Source organism: Lissotriton helveticus, chromosome 11 (assembly GCF_964261635.1).
Source record: "Lissotriton helveticus chromosome 11, aLisHel1.1, whole genome shotgun sequence".
NCBI classification, from domain to species: Eukaryota; Metazoa; Chordata; class Amphibia; order Caudata; family Salamandridae; genus Lissotriton; species Lissotriton helveticus.
The window spans coordinates 590,838,846-590,866,750 of NC_136072.1; the positions used below are offsets into that span (position 1 = coordinate 590,838,846).

The window sequence follows — 27,905 nt, forward strand, 5'->3', positions numbered from 1 at the left end:
CTCCCCAAGAAGGTAAATGTGCAATACAGGGAATGTCCCATAACAAAGTCCAGAACCAGGTGGTTTTTCATTGTCGTTTATTAAGGCTTTTCAGGATAGCTTGCTGAAATCCTTTTACAAATGTTTAAACAACATAGGGACTTTAGGGACAGTTACTGATACTATGACCAAATGTAACAACTTGCATTAAAACCTCCCAAAAACAAACATTGCGCAACCTACTGCACGTAAGCACTTTTCAACCAAGACTCTAAACTATTAGGAAGAATTCTGGTCTTCAGATCTCACCCAACATGGATGGACTTAATATTCCTTGTCAAGCTTTGTTCATGGTTGCCAAACTACAGATAGCATCAGGCTAGCTATGAACCTTTCCTTTAACACCTTCAGTGCGGCGCGAATTTTCGCGCTGTGCTGAAGGTTCTAAAAAAACGGGCGGGGCCATGACGGAACGGTTCCGTCATAAGCACAGCCCAACCGGCGCTCATGACGGAACCGTTCCGTCATAAGCATCGAAGGGGTTAAATTGTGGGTCACTGTTTCTATTGAGGCTCTAATGAAAGGAGAGGATCTAGGATGTGGATAATATAGTCAACAAGACAATTACTTGTTGCCCTTACACATCTTAAGGGATGTCATACGTCATCATAGGGCAGATGCTCCACGTCGGAGCAGCGTTGTAATGCCCCTGCGGATCCCCCGAATTGGCCCTTTAGCAGAGATCTTTTGATATTATCACCGTATGTTGCATTTTAGAGATTGCTCATTCAGGAAGTGAGTGAGTATAAAATTGACTAGGGGATATCATTACTATGTGTTTTTTAATGGGTGGATTCCTCTGTCAGATTAAAAAAACCAGGAGGGTTGGTGCTACTAGTGCGTTGTAATGTCCCTTAATGAATGTGAGTGATAAACTTAAATGGGTCAACATGTTTCGTGCCCCTATTGGTCTCGGACAGAGATCCCTTGCTCTTCTTCAGGACCAGAAAAATTGCATATAGTGAAAGTCGAGTGTCCTACCCCAAGTAGGTCCCTCAAACTTGACTATTGGATCCTAACTTTCGTTATCCAACCTAGATTGCAAAAAGAAGAAAAACAGAAAGAAAACACACATCAGTGTTAGTGTTTCTGGCTTAGGAGCTCATTATCAGCCAGAAGGTCCCATAGAGCTTAGCACTTTGGGTGTCTGGCGCTGGACTGGACACCAGATATCACAGGGTAGGTATAGCAAGCAATGAATCATATTTAAAAATCTGTGAGGTATGTGTAATACTACGCCGTTACCAGGAGGGATTTCCAACATGGCGCCGGAGCTGTGGCATCAGGAAAGTGAGAGCAGCGCTATAGCAGCCCCGGGAGACGTGACACTGACGCATCAAGAAGGCGGAAGCAGCAAGGGGATAGGGAGAATGCCGGATGCAGAGAGGAGTGAACACGGAGGACGGCAAGGGAAATAAATGAACCACAGGGAGCTGACCTCCGGTTCTGTGTTGACTCCCGCCAATTGAATGCGCATTCCAAGTTTGATAACTATCCCATGCCCAGAGTCAACAAACTCATAGAAAGACTGGGAGGAGCACGGGTAATGTACGCTATTGACCTCACAAAAGGGTGCTGGCAAATCCCCCTTAACCCCACTTTTAGAGAGAAATCAGCATTCTCCAATCCCTCTGGCTTGTATCATTTTAAAGTTATGCCCTTTGGCTTACATGGTGCCCCTGCAACCTTTCAGGACTTAATGGACGTGCTGTTACATGCTCATCAACAATATGCAGTACCGTATCTTGATGATATTGTTGTGTATAGCCCCATTTGGGAAACGCACAAACAACACTTGCAATGCCTCTTCCCCTCTCTTCACCAGGCTGGGCTTACCCTGAACCCTAAAAAGACAACCCTGAGGACTGACCACATAGAATTTTCAGGCTAATCCATACAGGCAGGAACACAACAACCACAGCATGACAAGCAAGAGGCTATCCAGGAGATACAGAGGACAACGACTAAAAAGGACATACAAGTCTAGCAGGCTACTATAGGCGATTCATCCCTGAAATTTTCTGACATAGCCTGCCCCCTCACCGACTTGTTGACAAACCGACAACCCAACCACAAAATAGAGAGGACAGCTTCTAGATACTGAAGACACTGTTGTGTTGAGCCCCTGCTTCTTATCGCGGCTTGGGGGTCGTGTTGTCCCAACTTGACCCACAGGGGGATCTCTGGCCTGTCCTTTACCTTAGCCGAAAACTGTTTCCACAGGAAGTGCACTACGCGACCATGGAAAAGGAATGCTTGGCCATTAAGTGGGCCATGGAAGCCTTGCAGTGCTATTTGCTAGGACGTACTTTCTTTCTGATAACAGACCATCCCCCACTTACCTGGCTCGCCACCCATAAGGACACAAATCCAAAGGTGCTTTGTTGGTTTCTATCCTTTCAGCCTTTCTCTTTTCAGGCCCTCCATGCCCCGGGAAGGTCCCGAGAGAAAGTGGAATTTTTATCTTGGTGTCTGCTGTAGGTATGTCCCGATATTCCATACTTGGAGGAAAGGCAGTGTAATCCTGCGCCGTTCCCGGGCAGAATTTCCAACATGGTGCCAGAGCTGTGGCGTCAGGAAAGCGAGAGCAGCGCTGTAGCTGCCACGGGAGACGTAACACAGACGTGTCAAGAAGGCGGAAGCAGCGAGGGGATTGGAAAACGCCGGATGAAGAGACGAGTGAAGACGGAGGACTGCAAGGGGAAGAAACAAACCACAGGGAGCCGACAGCGACCGTGGGATCAAGAAGGGATACGCTAACGCTACAGCGAGGAGAAAGAGGTCCCGTGGAACTGGCAGGAAGCGCCAAGCACCAGATAACCAAAGCTCCAAGAGAACTGATGCCAAAAGGCACTGCCATCGGTAAAGCCGTCCCAGAGGAGAAAAGGGTGGCGCGACCATGACGCTGGAGGGCCGTGGCTCAAGGCAACTACCCTTCCTGAATTTCCTTACACTTGGTAGTTTATGGTTGGGGCACCAGTAGGTTTTGTCACACACACTGGTGTACCGAGCATGCCGCATGGACAAAAGCTCCTCTGGGTGACAGTGAAGGGCTAATGTGTGTACAGGAATGAGACACAGACACCTGACCTTTTTTTTTTATTTGCTTACTTTGAGGAACATATGGCAACCCCCTTCTTCTGACGGGACAAGAAGAAGCAGGAAACAACTGCCCAAAACCAGAAACCCTGGAGAAAAGGAGCCACACTGGTGTACAGTGAGAGAACTGGCACTGCTAATGCTATTTTACCCCATTTGCGGTGTAGAGACATCCCTCCCATCATATCGCCTTTTTTTTAACCATTAAATAGTAAAACCACTCTCCTCCTGAACGTCATATATGACCGAGTGATCACAGTATGACACACATATTTTCTGTTAAGTCTTTACTGGACCTTCAGGTATGTTTTGGCTCATCACTAGCGGTTTGTTTAAGAAAACAGATCTATACCATGGTTGAACAATGAAAACAATACAAGAAAACATTTTAATTATCATTATTGCAGTGGTATGTCAATGAGAAAAACGATCAACTTTGTACGGTGTATTTAAAATGATTTGGTGTATTTGATCGCATCTTGCAGAAAAAGTTGAAACACCGCAACACCATGTCTGCATGCCCTGTGAATCATTAATCGCAGTCTAATGTGCTCATAATACGGGTCTGAAGGGGTAAATCATGCCATATACTAATGCATCTTCTTACCAATTCAGTTTAGGGTTTTTGCCTTATCGGTCTATCTAAGAGTGATGAGAGGAGCAGAGCAAACATAAAAGGAACTTGTGATGGTTAAAACTAGCTACAGGGTGTGCAGATATCTTTATGGGCCAGGATTAAAAATAGGGCACTGCAGGAAAAAAATAAACTAATTTCCTCCTCCTTGGTGTGGCAAACGTCCGTACTGATCATATCAAGAGGATAGAGATTACCTAGATCTCCACGCCAGTGTTTAAGTTGAGGCACAACTCCCTCTGTTAGCCTTTGACCACCACTGGACCACCCATTACATGGACTTTCACAAGATCACTGGATTGTTTCGTATACGTTCCAGTTTGTTTATTTTGAGCAAAATATTAAGCAGAAGCACTTAATGTTAGGTCCTGAAGAAGGCCGCAACACCTCTGTTGAGGGTTAAAGGCTGAAACATGTCGATCTACCTTTTTGACACAAGAAAGCAGATTTCATTTCTAAGAAAGAGGAGCAACTTGAACCATCTGGACCCACAAAGTCCATTGTAGTTCTACCTTGCTGCACACGGGAGTTCCGGGTGGATGACAAACTCTTGGCGGGGTATGTTGCTGCAAAGAAAGGTCAGGCTGTGCAGAAGCGGACCATCTCCAGATGGGTAATGCTCTGCCTCAAAATCTGCTATACACTGGCCAAGAAGCAACCTCCTGAAGGTTTGCAAACTCATTCCACAAGAGCTAAAGTGGCCACCACTACGGTAGCATGTGGAGTTCGAGTCCTGGATACGTGCCAGGCAGCAATGTGGGCTTCCATGCACACGTTCACCGAACATTACTGACCGGACACTCGGTCCACAGGGATGAGCTCTTTGCCCGTTGGGTCCTGCACAACTTTCTCATTTGAAATTGGTTCGCAATTGGTATTGCTTGGTTATCTAATTTAAGGTAAGGAGCTGCGGCTAACAGTCTCTCAGATTAAAAAGTTACTTACCTTTGGTAACGCCTCATCTGATAGAGATTATATCTAGCTGCAGATTTCTTACCGACCCACCCACACACCCTGCTCTGCCAACGTATTTCCAGGGACAGGTATCGCTCCATTTAGGACCCTAGGTTTGACACACCAGTAGTCGGTATTCTTCATGGCTCAGCGCTTCTGGTGTGGAAAGTCGTGAAAAGACACTGACATCAGCGCACCTGGGTGACACCTACACAGGTACAGCTATGTTACTTCCTGACGGACATCGTCAGCGACGAACACGGAGCCAGTCAACATCACCTACCTGCGTGCAGGGCTACTGCTCGAGAACAATCTTCCGGGTCCAGTCAGATGCCTCAGGAAATTTTAAAGGAAGGAATTTGTGGCTATATTTCGTCTCTACCAAGTAAGGCATTACAAAAGGTAAGTAACTTGTTCCTATAGCTTCCAACACATCATAAATTGCAAGCTGGTCACATAGTTCTAGCCCCAAAATACCTACTTGATCATTGGAACAATCTGCCATGCAGCAAAAGTAACAACCTTCCTCTCCCCAATGACACCTATATCTTTCAACACTGACTTTATCCTGGAGCTTCATGACACTCAATCTAAATCCTGACAGTTCAGGATCACTAAATGTAAAAGATTTTTGCTCACACTTGGAACTAAGGGATACGATGGACTGAATAGAATGGTTTCCAAGAGAAAGTTTAAATTCGCACAAGCCCTGCATTCGGTGAGCTCCAGGGATATTTTGAACACCTGGAATTAGAGAATTAACTCCCATTGAATCTGTACACTGACAGGCTTCTCCATCCTGGGGTATTGTTGGACTATATGTATCCCTGGCCTTGACCCAAATCATTGCTGGACATTTTTATATAGCAAAGTGGGAGAAGCAGCTGAGTCGAGCATTATCATATGATGACCGGAAAATGAAATGACTTACGGCAGGAAAAATCACCATGCATTCTTGACACAAGCAGGGTGCAAAATCCTTAATTTCTGTTAGACTTAATTCCTTTTAGGCTGAAAACCATGTTTGGGAGCCCCTTACTATACATGAGGCAGTGTCAAATTTGGGCTACCGTGATCCATGTGTGCTGGACATGCCCCAGGATGAAGCCATACTGGGCTACAGTTATCAATTTTAGGAAAGTCATCACAGGAGTGAGTCTCTATGGACCAGAATGTATCCACAAACATAGTCTCTTGAGAAAACTCATTTTGCTAGACACTGAAAACATGACCACTCCCACCCCCTTCTTCTCCCTCTCAGCCTCCACATACATCTCTATTTGGTGGGATAAAAATTGAGATGTTAATGCCATGGAGAAATTATCAGTTGACCTGGCAGACAAAAGGTGCTACTTGGAGAAGTTTTGGAAACCATTCAAAATATTTATATTGACCAGTTGGGAAATAGAATGTGTCCCGATATATCCAGCACTTAATCTGCAAAAACGCACAAATCACCTGATTACTGGACATCACAAATGAGCCATTAAAAGTATATCCCTAATGTAATTACAAGTGCTGTGTATGGAACAGTCAGTAACAAATAAATATATAATATCTGATCCAGTTATGTATTGTGGGGTTGTATAAGCAGTTGTTATTTTGACTTGGATGTTTTATTCCCCCTTTGTTCACATTTCCTCTTCCTTTTTTTCCCCGATTCTTAATTTTCTTTGTTAATGGTATTGATCTGCAGTACTACGTCCTCACTGGGCTATTTTCCGTCATTTTCTAAATTTGTATTCTTGGCAAACTTCAATAAACATTAATTAAAAAATAAATAAATAAATAAATCAGAAGAATGGCATTCCATCCTTAGGTCTTAGTGCTCTCAACATATTCATCATGAAACAAAGTTCCAAATTGTCATTTTACTTGATGTTCTTCAATCCATTTATGAGAGGATTTTCTTGGGTCCATGAACTTTGAGAAAGTGCATATTTTGACAGATCCATTCAAGACTTGATATCAGAAATATCGGAGGTTCGTGGTCAAAGCCTAACATTTTTTAGTTTAGAGCCTTGCCATCTGGCTGAAAGTCAGACCCACAAGCTTTTAGAAAATGGCTAGTACCAACGGTAACTGAACATATTTTCTTGGTGTGCTAATTTTTCCATACTTAGATTCATCCTAGCACTTACGAAGCAGAAAGTAGACAACATAATTCTTACAGCACTTTTACAAAATTGTAGGTTAACACTAGTGCCATATTATTCTTAGGAGTGCAAGTATACACACATACTAGAAAGATGTTATGAACATGATGAGAGATTTATGACCTTGGCCCTGCCTATTCACTCAACAGCTCAAATGACACCTTGTATGTACATGATCCAAACTCATCATAATGTTGTCATGCATTTTGTCAGTACCAGAGTGCCGCTTACAAAAGTACTGTCTACAAGAACTACGGATCTCCAGTCTCTGGAACGATTCCATAACAGATCCTCAACCCATGAAGCAAATTCTCTTGCAGTGGATGTTTAAAGTGGATGTTGAAAGACCCCTTTTTTGGTTGACATTTAACATGTACACACATTAAACCCAGTGTGCACCAGGGGAGGGAACAAGAGGCTACGGGGTATTCAGAGTGGGCTGGCCTCCAAGTAATACAGATACACACACCAAGAAGCTACCCTGAATAAGTGTCTGATTCTAAAATGGACAAAGGCGCACTATGCCTTCTTCTGTGTGGTGTTGGGCATATCAAAAAAATGGAAAGACTGTCCTCACACACCACCAGGGGTTTGCTTAATTATTAAAAGTTAGGGTGGGGACACAGGTGTTTAGTACCCCATCTTCATCAGTGTCGTCAACATGTTTCTGCCAACGTGGCCAGGAGGGTCCATGGCATTCATCAAGGCCTGACTAGGCGTAGGGCGGCCGAGGCTCTCCATCTCCATCCTGACAGAGGTCCTTCAATTTGCAGCAAGGTCTTCGGAGCCCCTGCTGCCGTTTAATGAAGCCCTCATGGACATCCTTTTGGGCACGTGGTCCAGACTCAACACAGGGGCTCCTGTGGACAGGATGATTGCCCGACGCCACCACCCAGCCCTGTGCGACCCCACTTTCCTCTCCCAACACCCCACCCCTGAGAGCTTGGTCGTGCAAACCTCCACTTCTAAAGGGGCCTTTCCTATCGCACCACAGGAAACGGAATCCAAAAAGCCGGACCACCTTGGGAAGAAACTGTTTTCTTCCGCCAGCTTGGGACTGCGGTCTGTAAACACCGCTGCCTCAGTGCCCAGAGGAGGCCCAGGCCGGACTCTCACGTGCAGTTGCTGAGGGGAGAGACGCAGCGAAGTTTAGCATCCGCTGTGGGCTGGATACCATTGACGCACTTGGCAGGCCGATTTCCACGTCAGTAGCCCTTTGACCCTACGCCGGGTTGCGTTTGAGTGGTTTTTTCCAGGGATGTCCAATCACCCTTATGGACATGTCCTTCGCTGGCCATCACCTTTTTGGCAACAAGGCAGAAAACCCTCCTAGTCAGACCTTTCAGGGCCACCAAAAGCCAGTGGGCAGCAGGATCCACCATCACCTCCCCCACTGGCGCACCATCACGTCGGACTGGTGGGTTTTGCAAATAGACCGAAGGGGCCACTCCCTCCCCTTCTAGACTACCCCTCCCTCTATGCCACCTCAGTACCATCGCATGTCGGAGGATCACCTGGCCCTTCTCCAACAGGAAGTTTCGACACTCGTGGCCAAGGGTGACATCAAGCGTGTTCCTGCCCCAGAAGTAGTTCATGGTTGCTATTTCCACTACTTTCTGGTACCCAAGAAGGACAAAGGCCTGTGTCCTATCTTGGATCTCAGGAACGTCAACCGCATCCTCCGGAAGGAGAAGTTCAAGATGTTGACGCTCGCGCAGGTCTTGTCTGACCTCGACCCTGGAGACTGGATGGTACAGTTGGACTTGCAGGACGCTTACTTTCACATCCCTGTCCTGCCGGCCCACCGGCATTATCTGCGACTCACGGTAGGCCTTAAGCACTTTCAGTTTACCGTGCACCCCTTTGGCCTTATCAGCGCCCCTCGGGTGTACGCGAAAGTGATGACCTTGGTCGCAGCTCATCTGCGCAGATCAGGGGTGTAGGAGAGTAGGATCTGCTTCTTATAGTTACCCCCACTTTTTGCTGATGTTTCACTGTTTTCGACTTAGTCTGGCTGGGATCCTGCTAGTCAGGACCCCAGCCTAGCTGCTTTCTCCTCTAGATTGATTGAATATACTTTAGGTACACTCCAGATCGGATTCTGGGATACCCTTATAAGTCCCTATTATATGGTATAATATACACCTAGGGCATAGGTACCCCAGTGGCCTCCCAGGCGGCTGAAGTATGTATTATGCCACCCCTGATAGGCCACTCCAAATTGACACCACAGGTCTGCTACTGTAACCTGTGTAAGGTGGTGCATGCGCCCCTTACTTAGATATAGGTTCACTATATCTACCTTATCACTGCACATATAAACCTATCAGTCACCCCTATGGCAGGCCTTCTCAATCCTGAAGGCAAGGTGTTGGGTTTTATGTGAGAGGGTGCCCTTGCATGAGCAGAGCCTTCGGAATCTATTCTCCGGGGTTGTTCTGTGATGCACCCATACCATATACTCTTAAGTGCATTATAACCTCGCAGTAAATGCTAACTTTAAAACGACTGCACAGAACCCTGAGTAGTTTGGTGTCAAACACCTTGGAATCATACCTCCACACCAGTACCTGGTGTGGGAGGTATGATTCCACCCTCCTAGAGGGAGAAATAGGACTACACCGGTACACCCGGTACCAATTTTACAGAACCCTGGCATCACAAGTTGGATGCTGGCAACCACAGACACGCATCTACCCTCCTGCTGCTGGACGAAACTCCGGCTGGGGAGGCTGGACAATACGTTTCATGTCACAGGGAGGTGAAACCACCTCCCAGACAGGCTCTAGTATATTGGGGCTGGGTTGGTGCACTCTGAGAGTGCTTTGATGTCTGCATGGGGGCACATTTGGTGTCCCTGTGCATAGTCCAGCTTAAACCGGTTGCAGGATCCATTTGCTCCTGCTCTGGCGCGAAACTGAACAAAGGACATGGGTGTAGCCACCCCTCTGTCCTGACCCTCCCATAGGTGGGTCCCCAGAGTTTGTCCCACTCCTTCCTTGGGTATAAAGTAGGAACCCCTGGATACAGCAGTTTAGATTTACCTGGACGACGTTCTGCACTGCGCTAGATTACTAAAGAATCTCCCTTGGAGTAAAGGAATTACTCCCCTGCTAAGCAGCCACCAAAGACGCATCTGACCGGTTTGCATCTCCTAAGCTCCTGAGAACTTCAAAGACTTTTTCAACACAGGAGGTAGGTTTCCACGTGTCCCCGAGGTCGACTAGTGTGCTCAGCGAACCTGAGACCCGTATTCCTCGTGGGGACTATGCAACCCGAACCCTGGGCACCGTATCCATTTGCAGAAGCATCTGCATTCCGGTGACCCCTGAAGCTGTGCTTTGGGCTACTTTTATTCCAGACCCCGAGCAGTGATTCCACCGAAGATACCGGCCTACACTCCACGAGTGTTCCGTGGGCTAGTATTTTGTGATTCCTTTCTAGGTCCCTTTGCAATCCCTGGTCCGTTGGCCTGTGGGTCCATGTGAAGGCAACCCTAACTTTAAGTGGTCTTTCCTTGTTGCTCCAGACGTGCCTTGACTCTCCATCGCTTGGGGAGTCACCAGGACCTTGAAGGTCCTCACCAAAGCATCTTTTCTCTGACCGCATGGGTTGCAGTTGCCAAGGCTTGTTGGTGTTCAATCTGGACACTGACCCCCCCAGTACTCGACGTCTTCTGGTCCCCGTGGCTGCAGAGTCAAGCATCACCTCTACGCACCTGAAGCACCCGACATCGGTGGGCATTCGTCTACCGACCCCTTGATCACTGGCAAGTGACCCAGACTCTGTCCCCTCTGCTTTCAGGTTCTTCTCATCTCTAATCCAGGCTTGGATCACACCGGACACTTTACCCCTTCACGGCAGCAGCACTTTTAAGCATCACGCCATTGAAAACGAAGAAGATTCCCAACGTCGACTCTTGAGGTGGAAGCCGGGAGTCAGGGGCTGAATAATTTTATCCTGTGTAATTGTGTAACAATTTGTCTCTGTGTTACGTCGTGTTTTAAATTTTACCTCTGGAACATCGTGTGATTTGGACACATGTTTTAAATTTATTGCACTTACTCCCATTCTCCACCTGCTCCTCACGAGGGTCCACGCGCTCTCAGGTTGCCGATTTGGGGCTCCTGTCTGCGGGATCAGGCAACCGAGCACTTCCTGCTCACGCGCCATCTTGGGGGAGGAAGATCGGCGCTCTTGTGGTGCGGGCGATTCGGCCCTCCCACTACAAAATGCCTTCTGCACCTCGTACGCGCAGCGGACGAGCGCAGCGGGCGCGACGGTGGCGCGCCGGAGGTGCGCCAGAGGTAAGCCGTCTGCGTCCGTCCGCGCCACGTCAGGCCCAGGGCCAAGTACCTTGGTCCTACCCCGGCGTAGGAGTATAACATACTCCAGGGAACTCTTGGGACAACTTAACCAGCCCCCAATGTCCCGCTGTGCCCACTCCGTTAGAGTCGATGGCCCTTGTAAACACTGTCTCCACTGCTCATATAAACTATTCACCCCTAAGACCGGCCACTCTGCCCAGACAGTCATTAAAATGTCTATGGTAAATTGCCGATCCCTGCCCAAACATGCGCAGGAAATCCATATGCTCTTAGAGGAGCAACAATTGGAGATTCTCTTTTTAACCGAGACATGGCTCTCATCAGATTCTGACCCGGAGATTGTCCAGGCGCTGCCCCAAGGCTTCCTCATACAACGCTTGGACCGAGTGAAGGGAAGGGGAGGAGGGAAAGCCATAATACATAGAGAACACCTTATACGCCGGTTTCACGGCAGCCCCCTCTCTGACTGCGAAAATGTCCAATTCACCATCCAAGTGTCCCCATGTAAATCCCTTTCGGGAGTCCTTATCTACCACCCCCCGGGACCCATGGGACAGTTCTGCAGTTCTCTCTTAGAAACCTCAATGGCCATGGCCAGTACTCTGCCCAACTTTATGATCCTAGGGGACCTAAATATCCATTTTGACAACAACAATGATAGTATAGCTTCGGACCTGTTTTTAGATCTAGCAACCCACCAGCTCCACTTAGGGAACGATCAACCCACGCACACTCTGGGGCACCTATTAGATCCCATTTTTTCAAATATCCTGGACCTTAAAGTCAGAGTACCTATCCCGATACCGTGGACCGACCATCTGCTTATTCCATTCAGCTGGTGGATACCGACTATCCCGCCCCCCACACAAGCGTCCGGCAGACCCGCACGCCCTTGGTCTAAATTAGACCCTGTTAAATGGAAGCACACCCTGGAGCTTTCCTCGCCAAATTATGAGGCTGACCCCGCAGCTGCGGATGTCAAGCTTTCCTCGTGGATTGAAAACTCCCTTAACATCGTCCTCCCTAAAAAAAAACATCTTAAACCACGGAAAAAAACCTCTTTGCCCTGGTTTACTCAAGAGGTTCGCCTCCTGAAAAAACTTTGTAAAAGATCTGAAAGACTATGGAGAAAGGACTACGACCCAAACAAGAAGAGGGATTATAAACTTGCCATTCACAACTACAAAAAGGCTCTTAAAACTGCGCAAACAGCCTTTTTCGAAGAAAAAATCAGAACTGCCTCTAGCTCGTCACGAGAAACTTTCCTAATTGTAAAAAAACTTTTAAAAACCCCGGAGCCCACCTGCCCGGGTGACACCTCAGACGATCACTGTAACAAGCTAGCAACTCTCTTTGACCAAAAAATCCAAAATATCCTAAAACAGCTCCCTCCCCTCCATCCTATGGACCTATCTGATCCATGTCCAAGACAGTCACAGAACCTTAACATAGGTCTGGACACGTTTATTCCTATTAGTGAGGACACCCTGTCCCCTATTCTACAGTCTATTAAGAGTGGCTCCCCCCTTGATCCAGCCCCTGTTAAGATCTTTAAACTCGTGGCACCTACCATCCTTGCCCCGATGGTGAACGTGATCAATTCCTCTCTGTCGCAGGGCTTGGTCCCCCCCAGCTGGAAGAAGGCTGTGGTCAAGGCCCTATTAAAAAAGCCTAACCTCGACCCCCTAAATCTGACCAACTTTAGGCCGATTTCTCTCCTGTCAAGTACCAGCAAGATGGCAGAAAAATTCATCAACAAACTGTCCAACTACCTTGAATCCAGGGAACTGCTTAAACCCTCACAGACAGGCTTTCGTCCGGGCCAGGGCACCGAGACGGCGATGGTGGCGGTGGTCGAAGAGGCCAGGAAGATCATCGATGCAGGAGGATCAGTGGCAGTGATCCTCCTGGATCTAAGTGCGGCCTTCGACACCGTTAACCATCGTACGTTGGTCCAACGGCTCAGGGATCTTCGTATCTCAGGGCTTGCCCTGTCCTGGCTGGGATCCTTTCTTCACGGCCGCTCCTTCCAGGTGGCTGAGGGCGACCATCTCTCCAAAGAGACCCCAATACACTGCAGAGTGCCGCAGGGCTCTTCTTTGAGCCCTACTCTCTTCAACGTTTATATGTCTCCCCTCAAAAAAATTGTCACCCCTTATGGCATCAAATTACTGACATATGCCGATGATACCCAACTTGTAGTATCAATAAGCCACCAGGAAAATCCCACCATCGATCTGCATTCCTGCCTTAGAGACATAGTCAGTTGGATGGACAGGTCCCACCTGAAACTGAATGGTAATAAAACTGAGATTATGGTGATGGGCAATCAGTCCCACTTCCGTCCAGAGACCTTGTGGCCCCCTGCATGGGTCGCCCTCCTATCCCTAAATCCGACATCAAAAGCCTTGGGATCTGGCTGGACCAGGATCTCACTCTGAATACCCAAGCAAGGAAAACGGCTGGAGCCTGTTATGGTCTCCTCCGTACTTCCCGTAAAATCCTTCCATTGCTCCCCTTTCAGTCTAGGAAGCTCCTGGTCCAGGGCCTAATACTGTCCAGATTGGACTACGGAAATGCCCTCTACCTCGGTGCACCCAAGAAAGTGACAGCCAAACTCCAAGTAGTGCAAAACACCGCCGCCCGGATCCTCACTAATACCAACAACCGGTGCTCGGCCAAACCAGCTCTAAGAGCACTGCATTGGCTGCCAGTACTGGAAAGAGTTCATTTCAAGGCCCTCTGTCTTACACACAAAATACTGCATGGTATTCCCCCCCCATCCTCAAAGATCTCATCGTCCCATACACTACCAGCAGAACCCTCCGATCTACGAATCTCCACCTAACCCTGACGAGCAGGATCAAGAGGGCCCGATCTGGAGGCCGGTGTTTCTCGTACATCGCCTCCAAACTGTGGAACGCACTCCCCCTGGATCTGCGTGCTCAACCCAATCTCTTTCCTTTCCGTAAACTTCTGAAGACCTGGCTGTACCCGTATCTCTCCCCCTCTTGTTGTCGCTTGTTTCTATCAATAGCGCTGGGACGCTCACGGGCAGCCATGCGCTCTAGAAATCTTTAAACATTAAACATTAAACCATTTGACACCTATGCACCCGGCTTTCCTGGGTTAGGTAACACGAGTACTCTGGTGCTCCCATGGGTGCTGGCCTTAGAACCTTCTAAGTTTGAAAGGGTTTGCTCAAAGTCCTCTCCTAGGTGTCTTAAACTTTATAATTCCAACCGTGACTTTCCCATAGAGTTGTACGGAGCTTGCGGCTGTGTTCTCACACTGCACGCGTCCCCCTTGGGTCCCCTGTGTCACTACCTTGGGTGGTTCCTTGGGGTCCCAGTGATTCTACGTGCTCCAGGCACTGTCTAGTCAAGTCGTGGTTGTTATACCACTTTCTTAGTATATGGTTTGGTCTCCCCCTGGAGCCTACTGTGTATTGTGCTATTTACTGTTGTTCTATTGATTTATTATTGTGTACTTTGTGCTCTAATGTCATAAAGAGATTAGTAGAGAGTGTTTGGTAATAAATACATATTTTTATAATGACACCTGTGTGGTTCTCCTTTCATTTGGTCATTCAGGAGGTTTTAGACTGGTAAAACAAGCTGCTTTACATTCCTTCAAGATTTAGCCTGAAGGGCTGCTCTCCATAGCTACTACTAGGATAGCTTTCATAAAAGGTTGTCTTTAACCTAATCATTAATAAGGGTTGTTTGGACTGGTACAAGGTGCCAACTATAACTAGTGGTCAGCATATACCAGGCCAACTTCTCACAAGGGGTTCCAGTCTTCCCCTATCTCGACTACTGGCTGTTGAAGGCGGGCTCGCCCCTGGCTGTTGTCTACCACCTCTATTCTACGGCCGACTTCCTGCATTTGCTGGGGTTCTCCATCAACGGGCCGAAGTCACACCTGTCCCCCACTCAGAAGCTCCTCTTCATTGGAGCGGTTCTAGACACAACACAGTTTCAGGTTTATCCACCCGAACAGCGAGTCCGGGATATTCGGGGTATGATTCCGATCTTTCAGCTCCTATCCCGGGTTTCGGTCAGGATGACCCTGAGGCTGCTGGGCCTCATGACCTCCTTCACCCTGCTGGTCAATCATGCCAGGTGGCATATGCCGGCTCTGCAGTAGGACCTGAAGTTCCAGTGGGTGCAGCATTGGGGGAATCTGTCTAATTGCGTCCAGATCTCGGAGGGCACTGCATGACAATTTGCAGTCCCTTAATGTCAGGCAGCTACGTGGGCATCTCTGCACACGTTTATCAAACACTACTGCCTGGGCTGTCAGGTCCAGAGAGATGGCTTCTTTGGCCGTTCTGTTCTCCAGGATTTTCTTGTGTGAACTTGGTTCGCAGACCCACCTCCGGGGTTGGTATTGCTGGGGTATCTATTCTGAGGTAAAGGATTCTATAACTAACTGTTTCTTTCAGATGAACAAGTTACTTACCTTCGATAATGATATATCTGTAAGAAAAATAGGTTAGTTAAAGATTCCTTACCGCCCCACCCATCATCCCCGTACTGCGAACTGACTTCTAGGGTTGAGGATTTCCTTTCGGGTACCTAGTTTTGTGCACCAGTGGTCAGTGTCTTGCATGGCTCTGCCCTTCTGGCGTGGAAAGGCGTGTACAGAACTGACATCAGCACGCAAGGGCGGCGTCTATGTAGCTACTGCAACGTAATCTCGATGGCCACGACACCGACGATGATCATGGAGCCGACGGACGCCACCTTCTGACTTACAGGGGTACTGCTGACTGAAAACTTTCTGGATCCAGTCTGACGCCTGGGGGTAATTCTAAGGTAAGGAATCTATAACTAACCTATATTTCTTACAGATATATTGTTACCAAAGGTAAGTAACTTGTTCTTTACGTATACTGTTATGGAACAGATGCTCCTTTTGGAGTACCTGAAGCCGCATTTTCCATGAGATGGTTTTGCTTGGATCTTGTATATTTTTTCTCCGCTTTATTTTTTAATGTATTTCGTATTTTATAAATCTTTTTATTGGTCTTCTCAACTACAACTACTTTTGGGGGTGGATCACCATCAAATGACAGAGTATATGACAGATTCAGGTACATCATAATTTCACATTGACAGCCGTTGGCATGTAGTCACATATTGCTGTTACAATTATTTTCCCTTGCGGTCCCTCTTGCCATGTTGTCTGTGTTGTGTGTCTGTGTTTTGCCATACCCCTGCAGCTGTATCATTGTCTTCATATCTCTCTCACATTCCTGGCCTCTCCTTCCCCTGAGATTCCTAAATCATCGTCCTGTATATTCCTCCATTTGGACCATATCTTATCAAACTTTCTGGGGCACCGTCTCGCCTTGTATACCGTGACTTCCGCCTGCATGCACCAGTTCATATTGTGGACCCGGTTGTCCACGCTCGGTAGTTAAACAACTCCCCATAATCCTAACAAGGTCAAAGGTGTAGTAAGCAATCGCGCTATGTGGGGCTTACTGGAGGTCTTGTTGGCCCCTAAGAACTCTCAGCAGCCAGGGGGACTTCATACCACAAACAGCTGTGCCAGGAAGCATATTTGCAGAGTGGTGTCGAAAGGGGGCGGGCAGCTGGTGAGGTAACTTTTTTTGTTTTCTTTACTAAGGAAAGGGGGCAGTGTAGACCCCCCTCTGTAGGCCGATTTTGGCTGAGAGGACCCCATCCCCTGGGGCCAAGCACTTTTAAGAATTGGGCGGGAGGGGCCACCTGGCCCCCCTCCCAAGGCCAATTTTGGCCTATGGGACCCCATCTAATGTTTAAAAAGTTTTTTTTTTAAATAAAAAAAGTGGGGCGTTTGGCCCCTCTTTCCTGTGACAATTTTGGCTCCAGTGACCTAATCCCTCAAGACCTGCCCTTATTTATTAATAAAAAAACCCAATTAACACGGGAGAGAAGCCGCGTGGCCCCCCTTCAGGGCCGATTTTGGCGCCAGGGACCAAACATCTCCATTGATACCTTTAAAGCCCCGGGGAGGTGGCAATCCCCATGGCTGGGAGGGGGTCCATGAGGTGCCTTCCATTAATTAAATAAACAAGCCCTGGGGATGTGGTAGTCCCCAGGTCGCGGGGGATGCCGTGCGGGCACCCCGCATAAATCCTAACAAAAACACCCGGGTGGTGCCGGTCCCCGGGGTTTAATTATTCCCTAGGAGGGGGCCCCATGCACCCCCTTCCTTTATTCTTAACATGCCCTTGGGATTTGACCCACCCGTGGACTTAATGTAAAAGACACGCTGGAGTCCGCACGTTTTTAGGTCTCGCGCCTGCTGTCGCAAAGCGAGTCTATTGCAATCGTTTCAGTCCTTTCAGCTTTCAAGGACTACCAAGAGGAGACAAGAGACTGGCACGCGCACGCAGCCTGCCGAAATCGGATCTGGTCGCGCGCGTGAACACGCGCTCCGAATCTGGCAGGCTGTTCACAACGCAGGCAGGCACACACAACACACACAGACAGACAGACCCACGCACACACACTACACACACACACACAGACAGACAGACAGACAGACAGACGCACGCACACACACACACACACGCGCACACACATCCCCTCCCCCCCCACTCAGCGGGCTCTTTCAGCGTGTTCCGTGTCCCTGTCTCTCTCGTCAGTCTCGAGGTCCCTCCGCAGCGCTGGTCTTCTCCCGGGCCCCCTCCTGGGACCCGGGACTTCAGATGCCGCACTCCGCTTTGGCGCCGGGGCTCGGAGCGCGCATGCGCGGGCAGCCCCTGCCCTCTCACTCTAAGCCCGGGCTGCTTTCGGTTTCGCTGGTAACGTGCCCGTAGCCACGACAGCGCGCGCGCAGGAGAGCGCGAGCGTGGACTGCTGGGCGCACATGTGTTCTAAGTACGGAATTTTGGTATCTGACAGGAGCTACATCGACCCAGAGAAGGAGCAGAGAAGCGGCTGGCAAGTGGGATCCCGAGCGGAGGACCGGAGCAGCCAACATGACTGGAAGGTGGGAATCCTCAACCCCCAGCCCTAATATAACTTACGACCTATCCCCTACTTCTCTAGCAGACACTTAACCCACACAATGACCATCTCCTCATGCACCGAAAGCATCGACTGAGGATTTTCTTTGGAAACGGTGCTTGCCTGCCACACCCCGCAGATCATCAGCACCCGGCATCGCTAGTACACAGACCAACTATTTGAGTAGAACTCGCCCCCTCCTCTGCCTCGTGCCCCACCAGATCCTGTAGAAACATGGTCCATGCAAACATCATCACACAGAAGTGAGAGGGGTGTGTGAAGAGTAGTCACTGAATGCCAGAATGAGCAGCTGTCCCCAAGGCTGAGCATTCGATTCAGTGACAGCGCGCGGTAGGTCGGGGGTGGGGAAGGGCGGAGGGGGGTTCTGGGTAAATTGAGGTGGCTGCACTGTTGTCGAAGACTTCAGGTGCCTGTGCCCTAACTGAGGCAGCAGTCAAGAGCGCCAAATCAACAACTGGAACTCTCCCAAGCTTTGTAAGGCGCTTTACATCATGGTGAGCTCTACCCATTAGAAAGTCAAACATTAGGACAAAAAGGTAAGAGCAGAGAGAACCGATCCGCCAGGGTGCTGTACAGCATTGGGGCTCTAGTATGGCAGCTCTTGTGAGAGCTGCGCTCACCGGTGCTCGGCTTTCACCTGATTACAAACAAAATATATGCGCCAGCAGGCGGCATAATATCACAACATGCAGAGATACAAACACAGCCACTGTATGGATACATTCAGGCAGAACATTTCTGAGCAGTTGGTGAAAATGACAGCGTTCCTGTGGGCAAAGGTGATAAAAACGTGAATATTTCATACTGGCGGATCACACTGCTGGGCCTCGGGGGACTGGAGCAATTTGAACTGGCATCAGCAAATGCATTTCCCATCTTCAGCTGCCTGTATAATGAGATGTGTGCGACTGCCAATCATCTCCCACGGCCCCGGCCTGCTCGGCAGCCAAACTGCTCCGCTCGCCAGAGAGAGCACAAAACACACAAGCCACCGCTGCCTGCCAGCCAGAGCATCTGCACTCACTGCCAGCCCCCACGTAAGCCCCCCAGCATCGGCTCCAACATAAATGTGTGTGTAGCATGCGAGCATGGGCGATGTGCGTGTGTGTATGCGGTGAGAGTGTGAGGCTAGCGTCTGTGCGGGGTGGCATGCAAGCGTGGGGGCTGCATATGTTATTTTGGTTATAAGGGGAATATGAGGTACATCAGGCAGGGACGGCTCCTCTGTAATGGCGGACGAGCGTAGCCCCACTGCCAGCACAGGATAAATAAAATGATAACACGTTACGTTGTTGTTATCGTTTATTATTCATTATTAATTATAGTATTAATTATTTTAAAGCGTTATCAGCCAATCAAATTTTTGTAGGATCCGTGAGTCTACTGCAAGGACTTGGGTCCCCATATATCTATATTTTTTAAACTTAAATATCTCAAACTACTGAATAGATTTACATCAAATCATTAAAAACCTGCTTTCTGGACCAACATCAGGCTTTCTACCAAATTTGGTGTGATTCCGTTTAGCAGTTCGGGCTGTAGTAGTGTTCAGAAAATGAAAAATCCCCATAGACATAACATGGGGGAAACGTGTTTTAGGCCCCCTTTTTCTCCGGCCCCACTTGACGGATCACCCCAAAACCTTTCAACACAGCAGCTGAATGAAAAAAGGGATGCTGTTTGAAAATTTCTTGAACATTTGTCTAGCCGCTTCAAAGTTATTGGCACAACAAAAAACGCCTTTTCCTTTGGAAACTTTAATATAGGTACCTTTTGGCGACCAGTTTAGATCCTTCAGGCGTCGATATTTAGGCTCAGCCCAGGATCTCACCCAGCTCTGGCCCTCCCAGGGGGTGATCAGATATATCACCGATTTTTCCCAGTTGATATGAATGTCTGTGTGGTTTCAAATATGGTGAGAACTTCCAGTATCCTGGGGCGCTAACTGTCTGGTTTCCATCAGATATATCAGGATGTCGTCTGCATATAAAGATATTATGTCCCTCCAGGTGGGGGTACAGTTGATCGTCCTGGTCAGTGCATCTCTCTTCACCCACTCCGCCAGCTGCTCGAGGGCAACCACGAAGAGAGCAGGAGAGTGGAAATGACTGTCTAGTGCCACGTCCCATGGGTAAGCCAACTGAGCAATTGCCATTAAACTTAACACAGGCTATTGGGTCCATGTAGAGTAACTGTACCCAAGTTTAAATCTCCAGACCGAGTCCCACTTTTCTCAGAATGGCCTGTAGATATGGCTATTCCAGGGGCAGCCTTTTTGGCAACAAGGGCGAGCAGGATATCAGGTTCCTGGATCGCCTGCCATCCCTCCAGACATCCAGTCTGTCATCTCAAGTTATGTTGTGTAGCCCTCTGGGGCATGAACCCAAACTCGTCTGGGTTTACCAATTTGTGAATAGCTCTGCTCAGGCGATTTGCTAATATTTTTGCCAATACCTTAACCTTTGTATTAAGCACGGAGATTGGCCTGTAAGACGCAAACACATCCCTTGGTTTAGCACTTTTGTGGATGACCCCCATCGTTGCTGTCCTAAGATAATCGGGGGGACACCCCGCCCGCTTGGCCTCTTCAAACATTGCCAGGATAGGCTTTGTTATTTTCCCCTTCAGGCCTTTCAACAACTCTGGAGGGAACCCTTTCAGTCCCTGGGTTGTTCTGCTCTGCATTTGTACGATTGTGTTTTCAAACTCCCTTTCCTCTATCTCCCCGTCTAGGCATTTAGTTAGGACATCCTTAATGAACCCCTCCATTTTCATTAAGTCTATGCGCAGCTTGCAGCTGTAAAAGTCACTAAGGTGCTTCCCAAATTCCTCTGCTATCTCCTCCGCCGCATGTATCACCTCTCCCATATGTACCACCTCCTCCATGTCTCGGTGAATGTTGAGCAACCATTTTTGGCCCTCTTCCCTACTAGACAACCATGCTAGCATCTTCCTAGTCTTGTTCTTGAATTCATAAATTCAATGTTGCGGAGCCTAGTAATGTTTTCATGCCTCTCCCTCTACCAGTAGCTGATATAATTCTCTCTGTTTTCCCACCAGTGAAGCTTCATGGGCCTTCATATATTTTTCTCAGCTTTATTAATAGAAAAATGATCCTCATCATTTGTATGTAATGTATGAATAGATATGTGTATTTTTCCTTGTACATGTGTCTAACATTACTGCATGCCTCTAAAGATTATTAAGTAAGAATGTCTGACGTAGGAAATAATGATTTAATATCAGTTTATGAGAAAGCCTCTAACTGTGAATACATGTCAGTAAAATACAGAATCATGCATAATACAATATGCATAAATCATATTGAAAACATGAGTGCTTCAAGGGGGCTCAAAAGCAGAAATAATGCAAGTCACATGACAAATCCGACTGTTCTGCTGAACTCTTGATAGGTTCAAGCTCTTAAAGGCGCCCAGAAATTGTTAACATCTCAGTCTAAATTAGGCTTTCTGTGTTGGTTTGTTTGTGCCTGGAATAAATTGCTCTGTTTGGCATCATCATAATTATTTTGCTCTGGTTCATAGATCTTAGGTGAGATCCTTCTCCTTCCTGAGCTTTCTTACATGACTGGTATCCCAGAGAAGATGAGGAAGGACTTCAGAGCCATGAAGGTACACATATTATTAACAATTTAAATTAAAGTTATTGAATCACGCTGGAGATCTGCATGTTACAAGAAATAGATTATGGATAAGTGTATAGCAAACGTGTGTACGACCGACCAGTTGGAAAATTAAAACCTAAAAAATAAAGTTGTTAAAAAAAAAAAGTTATTGATTCACAACATGGCTGGGTCTACTCCTCCCCAATTATGTAACTGGGGAACAGAAGCTTTAATTGAATAAATATGAAATTGATAGTTACCATGTATATGTTTAATCTCAAGTCTGTGACTGTTGTGCCAAAAAGTAATTGGCAGACCATTTCACTTTAGCCGTCAGTCTTTCCTATAAGGGACAGTGTTAGTACTAAAAATTGTATCAGAACGCATAGCAAATGAAACCATTTTAAAATAGAAAGTACAGATAATTCATTCATCAGAACGTATAGTGATGCAACTGTGAAATATGCTTCTTGTTAAGGTGGGTCATGTACATACTAGGGAAACACTTTACTGTTGGTTCAGGTTGAGAACGGCATTCATAGCATAAGCCATCACATTTAGGGGCAATGTGGGACTGTGCAAGCCTTATTGTGTGTGAGGATTGTTAGGTCTTCCTGGATAAATCCTACAAGAGTAGTCACTTGCTAACCGAAAAGGGCTGTTTTGAAATTGATATTGTGCTTCATCTTGAGCTAATCGTGGTTTGAAATAAGTGAATACTATGCTGTGTGCAGCTAACACTCTAGATAACTCGGTCTGTGTCATCTGAAATGGACTTCCTGCTTGATGATGCCTACTGGAATTTGTGTCCAAAGTAGCTCAGAAGGTGGAATGCTCTGCAGTATTACTTGACAGAAAGACAGTTACTGCACGTTACTCTCCATTATCAGGTAGGCAACATTGAATCAGGTGCAAAAGATGACTTTGTATCGCTTTTTGTCTGTTCAAATAGTATGTAAATAGTGACAACATCCAGTGTTGAAGAAGAAAACTTTTTCTGTGAATGTGGCTCTGCAGTGACATTCTAGGCCTTGCTGGTGAGTTGTTTCAATTGGTGTTGCATGTTCATTTGAGACATGCTTAATATCGGAACAAGATAGATCGATTGATGTAGAGGTGTGAAATATGAGTGAAAGTGAGTTCAACTGACAGTAGAAAAGAGCTCCTGCATGGTATGTTGCCTAAACCATCTTCCTGCAAACACCAAAATCCTCCCTGAAGTGAGTTATACAAACAGTAGTAAAGAAACATCGATTAGGAAGTGACTGTGAATCTGATACACAGTTAATTCCGAGTAATGAAGATACAGTCTACATAAAGTTCCCGTGGGGTCACCTTATCCAAAGTCTCAAAACTTTGTTTCAAAGATCAAAGCCACCATTATGCCTTTAGCTTTAGATCCTGGGAAACCACTGAGTTAACAATATGAGCTCTTGTAATCCACACCAACCTACACAATGTTTCTGATACTTGTCAGCCAAGATTGTTTTTATCAATGTTGTGTCCCTAGTAAGTGATGGCACAAAGGGTGAAATAAAGGGTGGATTGCTAAAGCAAATCACTTAAGCGGCACTGAAATAATACTTTGTTATGGCCACTGCACCAGCACATTGGTTAGCGGCTAAGAACAAACACAATTACTGCTGCATGTTATGTCATCAAAGTGTTGATCCAGCGACTGTACTGAAGATGTGCTGAGGAAAGGCCAGAGCCTAGCAGGGCAAGGGAAGAGAAGAGTGAACCAGACAACATGCTCAGGAAAGAGGTGACAACCACTCATTGGTACATTAGTGTAGTGTTTTGATTCAAACAAGGGGGACTGGCCAGCGAGAAAAGAAAACTGGCAGTAAATAAGCAGGGGAGAGAAAAAAGGGTGAAAGGGTAGCTCAGTTTTAAGACTGAGGGAAAACGGAAGAAAGAAATGTATGGTACACAACAGAGGATGGAAGGCAGAGATTCCCTGGTTTAGGAGGACAGTGAAGGGGAAATAAAAAGAAGATGATCTAGAAGTCAGTAAAAGATAGAGAAATAAATGAATGTGCAAAGTAAAAGGATAAGAGGAAGAGCCATAAGCCCCACTTGTTTTTAGGTTTCGCCTATTATCATTCGCTTGCGAATGTAATAGGCGAAAATTCAAGTGCTCAATCGACTAGTGAAACCACTGCGGTTTCTTCACAGTGCATGTGAGTCACAGCGGGTCACGTGACCACACAAGCACGCGCATCTCCCTAATCCGCCTGCCACCTGCCACACTTCTCCTCCCCTCGCTTGCATTCCCGCCCCCCCCCCCCCCCCCACCAGGCTCTCCCGCCCCCATGCGGCTTCCCTCCGGCCATTTGGCAGCATTGCGAGGCCAGCTGACATCTCCCTAATCCGCCTGCCGCACTTCTCCTCCCCTCGCTTGCATTCCCGCCCCCCCCCCCTCCCCCCCCCCCCATCAGGCTCTGGACTTTTGCCTCTTGCCGCGTAATCTTCGGTCACCGGTCACAGTTGTGCATTTTACGAGCCTATCTTCTAGCTGCATGTGAGCAAGACACTGAATTTGCAGTTGTGCATTTTACGAGCCTATCTTCTATATACAGATATACATTAATCAGTATTTGCCTCTCTGGCAATTAAGTATCTCTTGATACACAGATTTAATACAACACCAAAAAAACGTTTGAACCAGATAGAGGGAAAAACAAGCACTGGCATTGCCAATAGGTTTCGCATTTGGAAAGTTGGAGCTATTGGTTTTGTAAATGACATTTTATATTTATATATTGTTATTGACAATGCCAATAACGATATATAAATATAAAATGTCATTTACAAAACCAATAGCTCCAACTTTCCAAATGCGAAACCTATTGGCAACGCCAGTGCTTGTTGTCATAAGCATCAGTGAGATAGGGTGCGTGCTGCTGGAGGGATTATGTTTTAGACATGGTGATATCATAAACCTTAATGTCCTCGCTTATTATTGTTCATGTCATGAGTAGTCAGAGAATTTGCATATGGTATTCACCTCCTTGTCTTGTGGTAAAATCCTATATTGTTCAGGCAGCAATTATGAGTTGCAGGGGAGATTCACTAAGGGAAGGGGATAGGGATGACAAATGATAAAACACAAGAGAAGCTGCTGGATTCCTAGATAAACCAAGTAGTCAGCGTAAAGGCCTAGAAGATACAGAATGTTCTCAGAGCAGTCTCAACTAACTGGTAAATAAGAAGTGATGTTACCAACTGAATAACATAACTCCCTGGCATTCAATAAAATACCTAAGCATGAGCTCATTAGTTAATATGTGGTGACATGATATACCCAAGCTATGAAGAAGATAAAGATGCCAGGCAAGGGATAACCAAACAGCTCAAGCAGGCAGTCACAGGAAAATCCATATTGCAGGTAAGAAGTTGGTTGGAACACAGGACAGTATCAGCAGGAACTAAACAGTAGGAGGAAGACAGGATCTGAATAAGGGAATAATCACAGGAAAACAAAAGTCCCCAAATAAAGGATATCTAGAGGACTAATAAACAGAGGAAAGATAGTTCAACATGTGAAGCTGTTGGGTGTGCTAAAGAGAGTCGAAAAACTGTGCAACACAAGACTTTTCAGGCACATGTAACTCATTTGAACCTGTCCAAATCTTCCTGTACCCCTTGTGACCCAGAAGCCCTGCCTCTCAATCCGGATATCATCCCAAATGCTGGACATCAATCTGATGCACCAGCTGCCATATGCCTGGCTGCCCTAAATGCTGGTGTGCAAAACTGCCCTGTATGAGTCACCATCCATCAGCCCTCCAATTCACTTCATTAGGTTGAGTATTGATGCAATTTAACTTTCCTGACATGTTTCGATTTTGGAAATCTCTCAAGCCAAACTCATCCTTGATCTTCCCTGATGAACCCACAGTTCACCTCACCTCACCTCAGGCAACCCCACTGGCTCCTTGTACAGAAGAGAGGCCAATTCAAACTGCTGACCCACGCACACTAGGCTCTACACAACTAAGGATCTGCCTACATTAACCACCATCTGAACTTCCACCAGCCGGTGAGAAGACTTTGCTCCACCTGCCTGTCTCTGGCCTCCCCTCCCCGCATCTACCATAGCAGAAGTAGAGGATGATCCTTCTCCCACATCGCAGCAAAGACCTGGAACAGCCTCCCCACGCAACTTCGGACCATCACCTCACTTCTGGAATTCCGAGGAGCCCTCCAGACCCGGCCATTTGAATGAGATGCTGCGACCTGCAAGTTCCTGGATGCCCTACCAGATGATTAGCCGCGCTTTATAAATCCATGATTGATTGATTGTGGAAAATAGGAATTGCCAGCATGCTTGGGTGGCACAGACATAGGACATCGCAGCAAAAAGGGGTGTACACTCTATACCTTCAAGATTAAACAAGCATTTGCAATGCAATAGGTCTCGCATTAGGAAAGTTTGAGCTATTGGTTTTGTAAATGACACATTTTTAATTTATGTGTTGTTTTGAAAATAGCGAAATTAATAGCTTTGTCATTTACAATGCCAATACTTTTAACTTTTGCAAATGTGACACCTATACCATTTGTAATGCAACATGCTTTTTATTTACACAACTTAGATGTATTGATATTACGAATAACAATGGCTTTTAATTTTTTTAAATAAATAATACTTAATAAAAAGTTATTGTAATTTATAATGGCAATAGCTTAAAGTTTTGTAAATAACTTTTGTGAAGATTATGTTCAGGGTATGTTATTGTGACGAAAATCCAAGAACAGAAGTGAAATAAACATCTTTTTGTGACATTTGTAATAAACAGTAAGAGAACATATTTGAACCAGTTGTTGTTGAATGGTTGCACAGATTGATACTGTGGTGGTGCTGAGTGATGTAGTGGTGGTGATGAGTGATGCTGTGGCATTCAGTGATGCTGTGGTAGCGCATAGTGATGTTGTGGTGACCCCGAGTGATGTTGTGGTGATCCTGAGTGATGTTGTGGTGATCCTGAGTGATGTTGTGGTGATCCTGAGAGATGTTGTGGTGATCCTGAGAGATGTTGTGGTGATCCTGAGTGATGTTGTGGTGATCCTGAGTGATGTTGTGGTGCCCCTGAGTGATGCTGTGGTGGTGCGATAGATGGATAGAGTGAGGGTGATAGATAGATGTGTGTGGTTGTGTGTGTGGTTGTGTGTGTGTGGTTGTGTGTGTGGTTGTGTGTTGTGTGTGTGGTTGGGTGTATATGGTTGTGTGTGTTTGTGTGATGTTGTATTTGTGGCTGTGTGTGTGGTTGTATGTGTGGTTGTCGTTGTGTGTGTGTGTGGTTGTGCCTGTGGTTGTGCCTGTGTTGTGTGTGTGGTGATGAGTGTGTGTGGTGATGTGTGTGGGGTTGGGTTGATATATATGCTATACTTTATTGAGAAGGACAAAGGTCAGAGGTCAGTTATAATGGGACAGCAGATTACCTTTCAAAATGCTGTGCTCACCATAACTTGAGCTAAACCCCTGTGAGACACGCCCTCCCTCAGAATAGGAAGTACATAGAGAGGCTTGGCCTCTGCCCACGCCCTCTGACCTCCCTTCCCCCAAACTCTGTAGCTGGTTCCAGATAACCTAATTAGGGAAAAGTACACGGAGACAGAGAGGATTAGTGGGGTGAAATTAGCCCCCGCCCATCGCAGTAAGACACGCGGATCCCTGCCCAGCCCCACGGGAAAACAGACTTCAGTCTGTATCTTAATGACCAGTGGCCCTCGGGGGCTTCATTCCCTCACCTACCAGGACCCATGCAAAGCAGGACATTTCCAATTATAACACAGGTTTTTGACATTTTCAGGGCGGTTGACGGACTAAATAAGCGAAGCCGAGATCAGAGGCACTGTTTCGCTACCTGTAACCACACACCCACCTTGGTTGTACCTGCACCAAGCCACCCCCTCGTGTTTAACCTATCGCAGCTGCCTGTATTGTATATCCACCTTTGGTCACTCCGGTTCCCAGCCACACTTACCTGTAACCTCCTGACTGCCTGTAAGGAAGGCCCCTGCCCAGCCGGCTGTTCG

General features: G+C 47.0%; 1 protein-coding gene across 2 annotated transcripts in view; it reads left to right on the top strand.

The window, feature by feature from the left end:
* The window catches only part of PIWIL2 (piwi like RNA-mediated gene silencing 2), a 1,947,029-nt gene that overhangs the window by 905,188 nt on the left and 1,013,936 nt on the right, over positions 1 to 27,905 (top strand). For both annotated transcript variants that reach the window (XM_078666379.1, XM_078666380.1), the window contains one exon: positions 21,781 to 21,867. In XM_078666379.1, the coding sequence (XP_078522505.1) occupies positions 21,781 to 21,867 (87 nt within the window). The remainder of the gene's footprint in view (positions 1 to 21,780; positions 21,868 to 27,905) is intronic.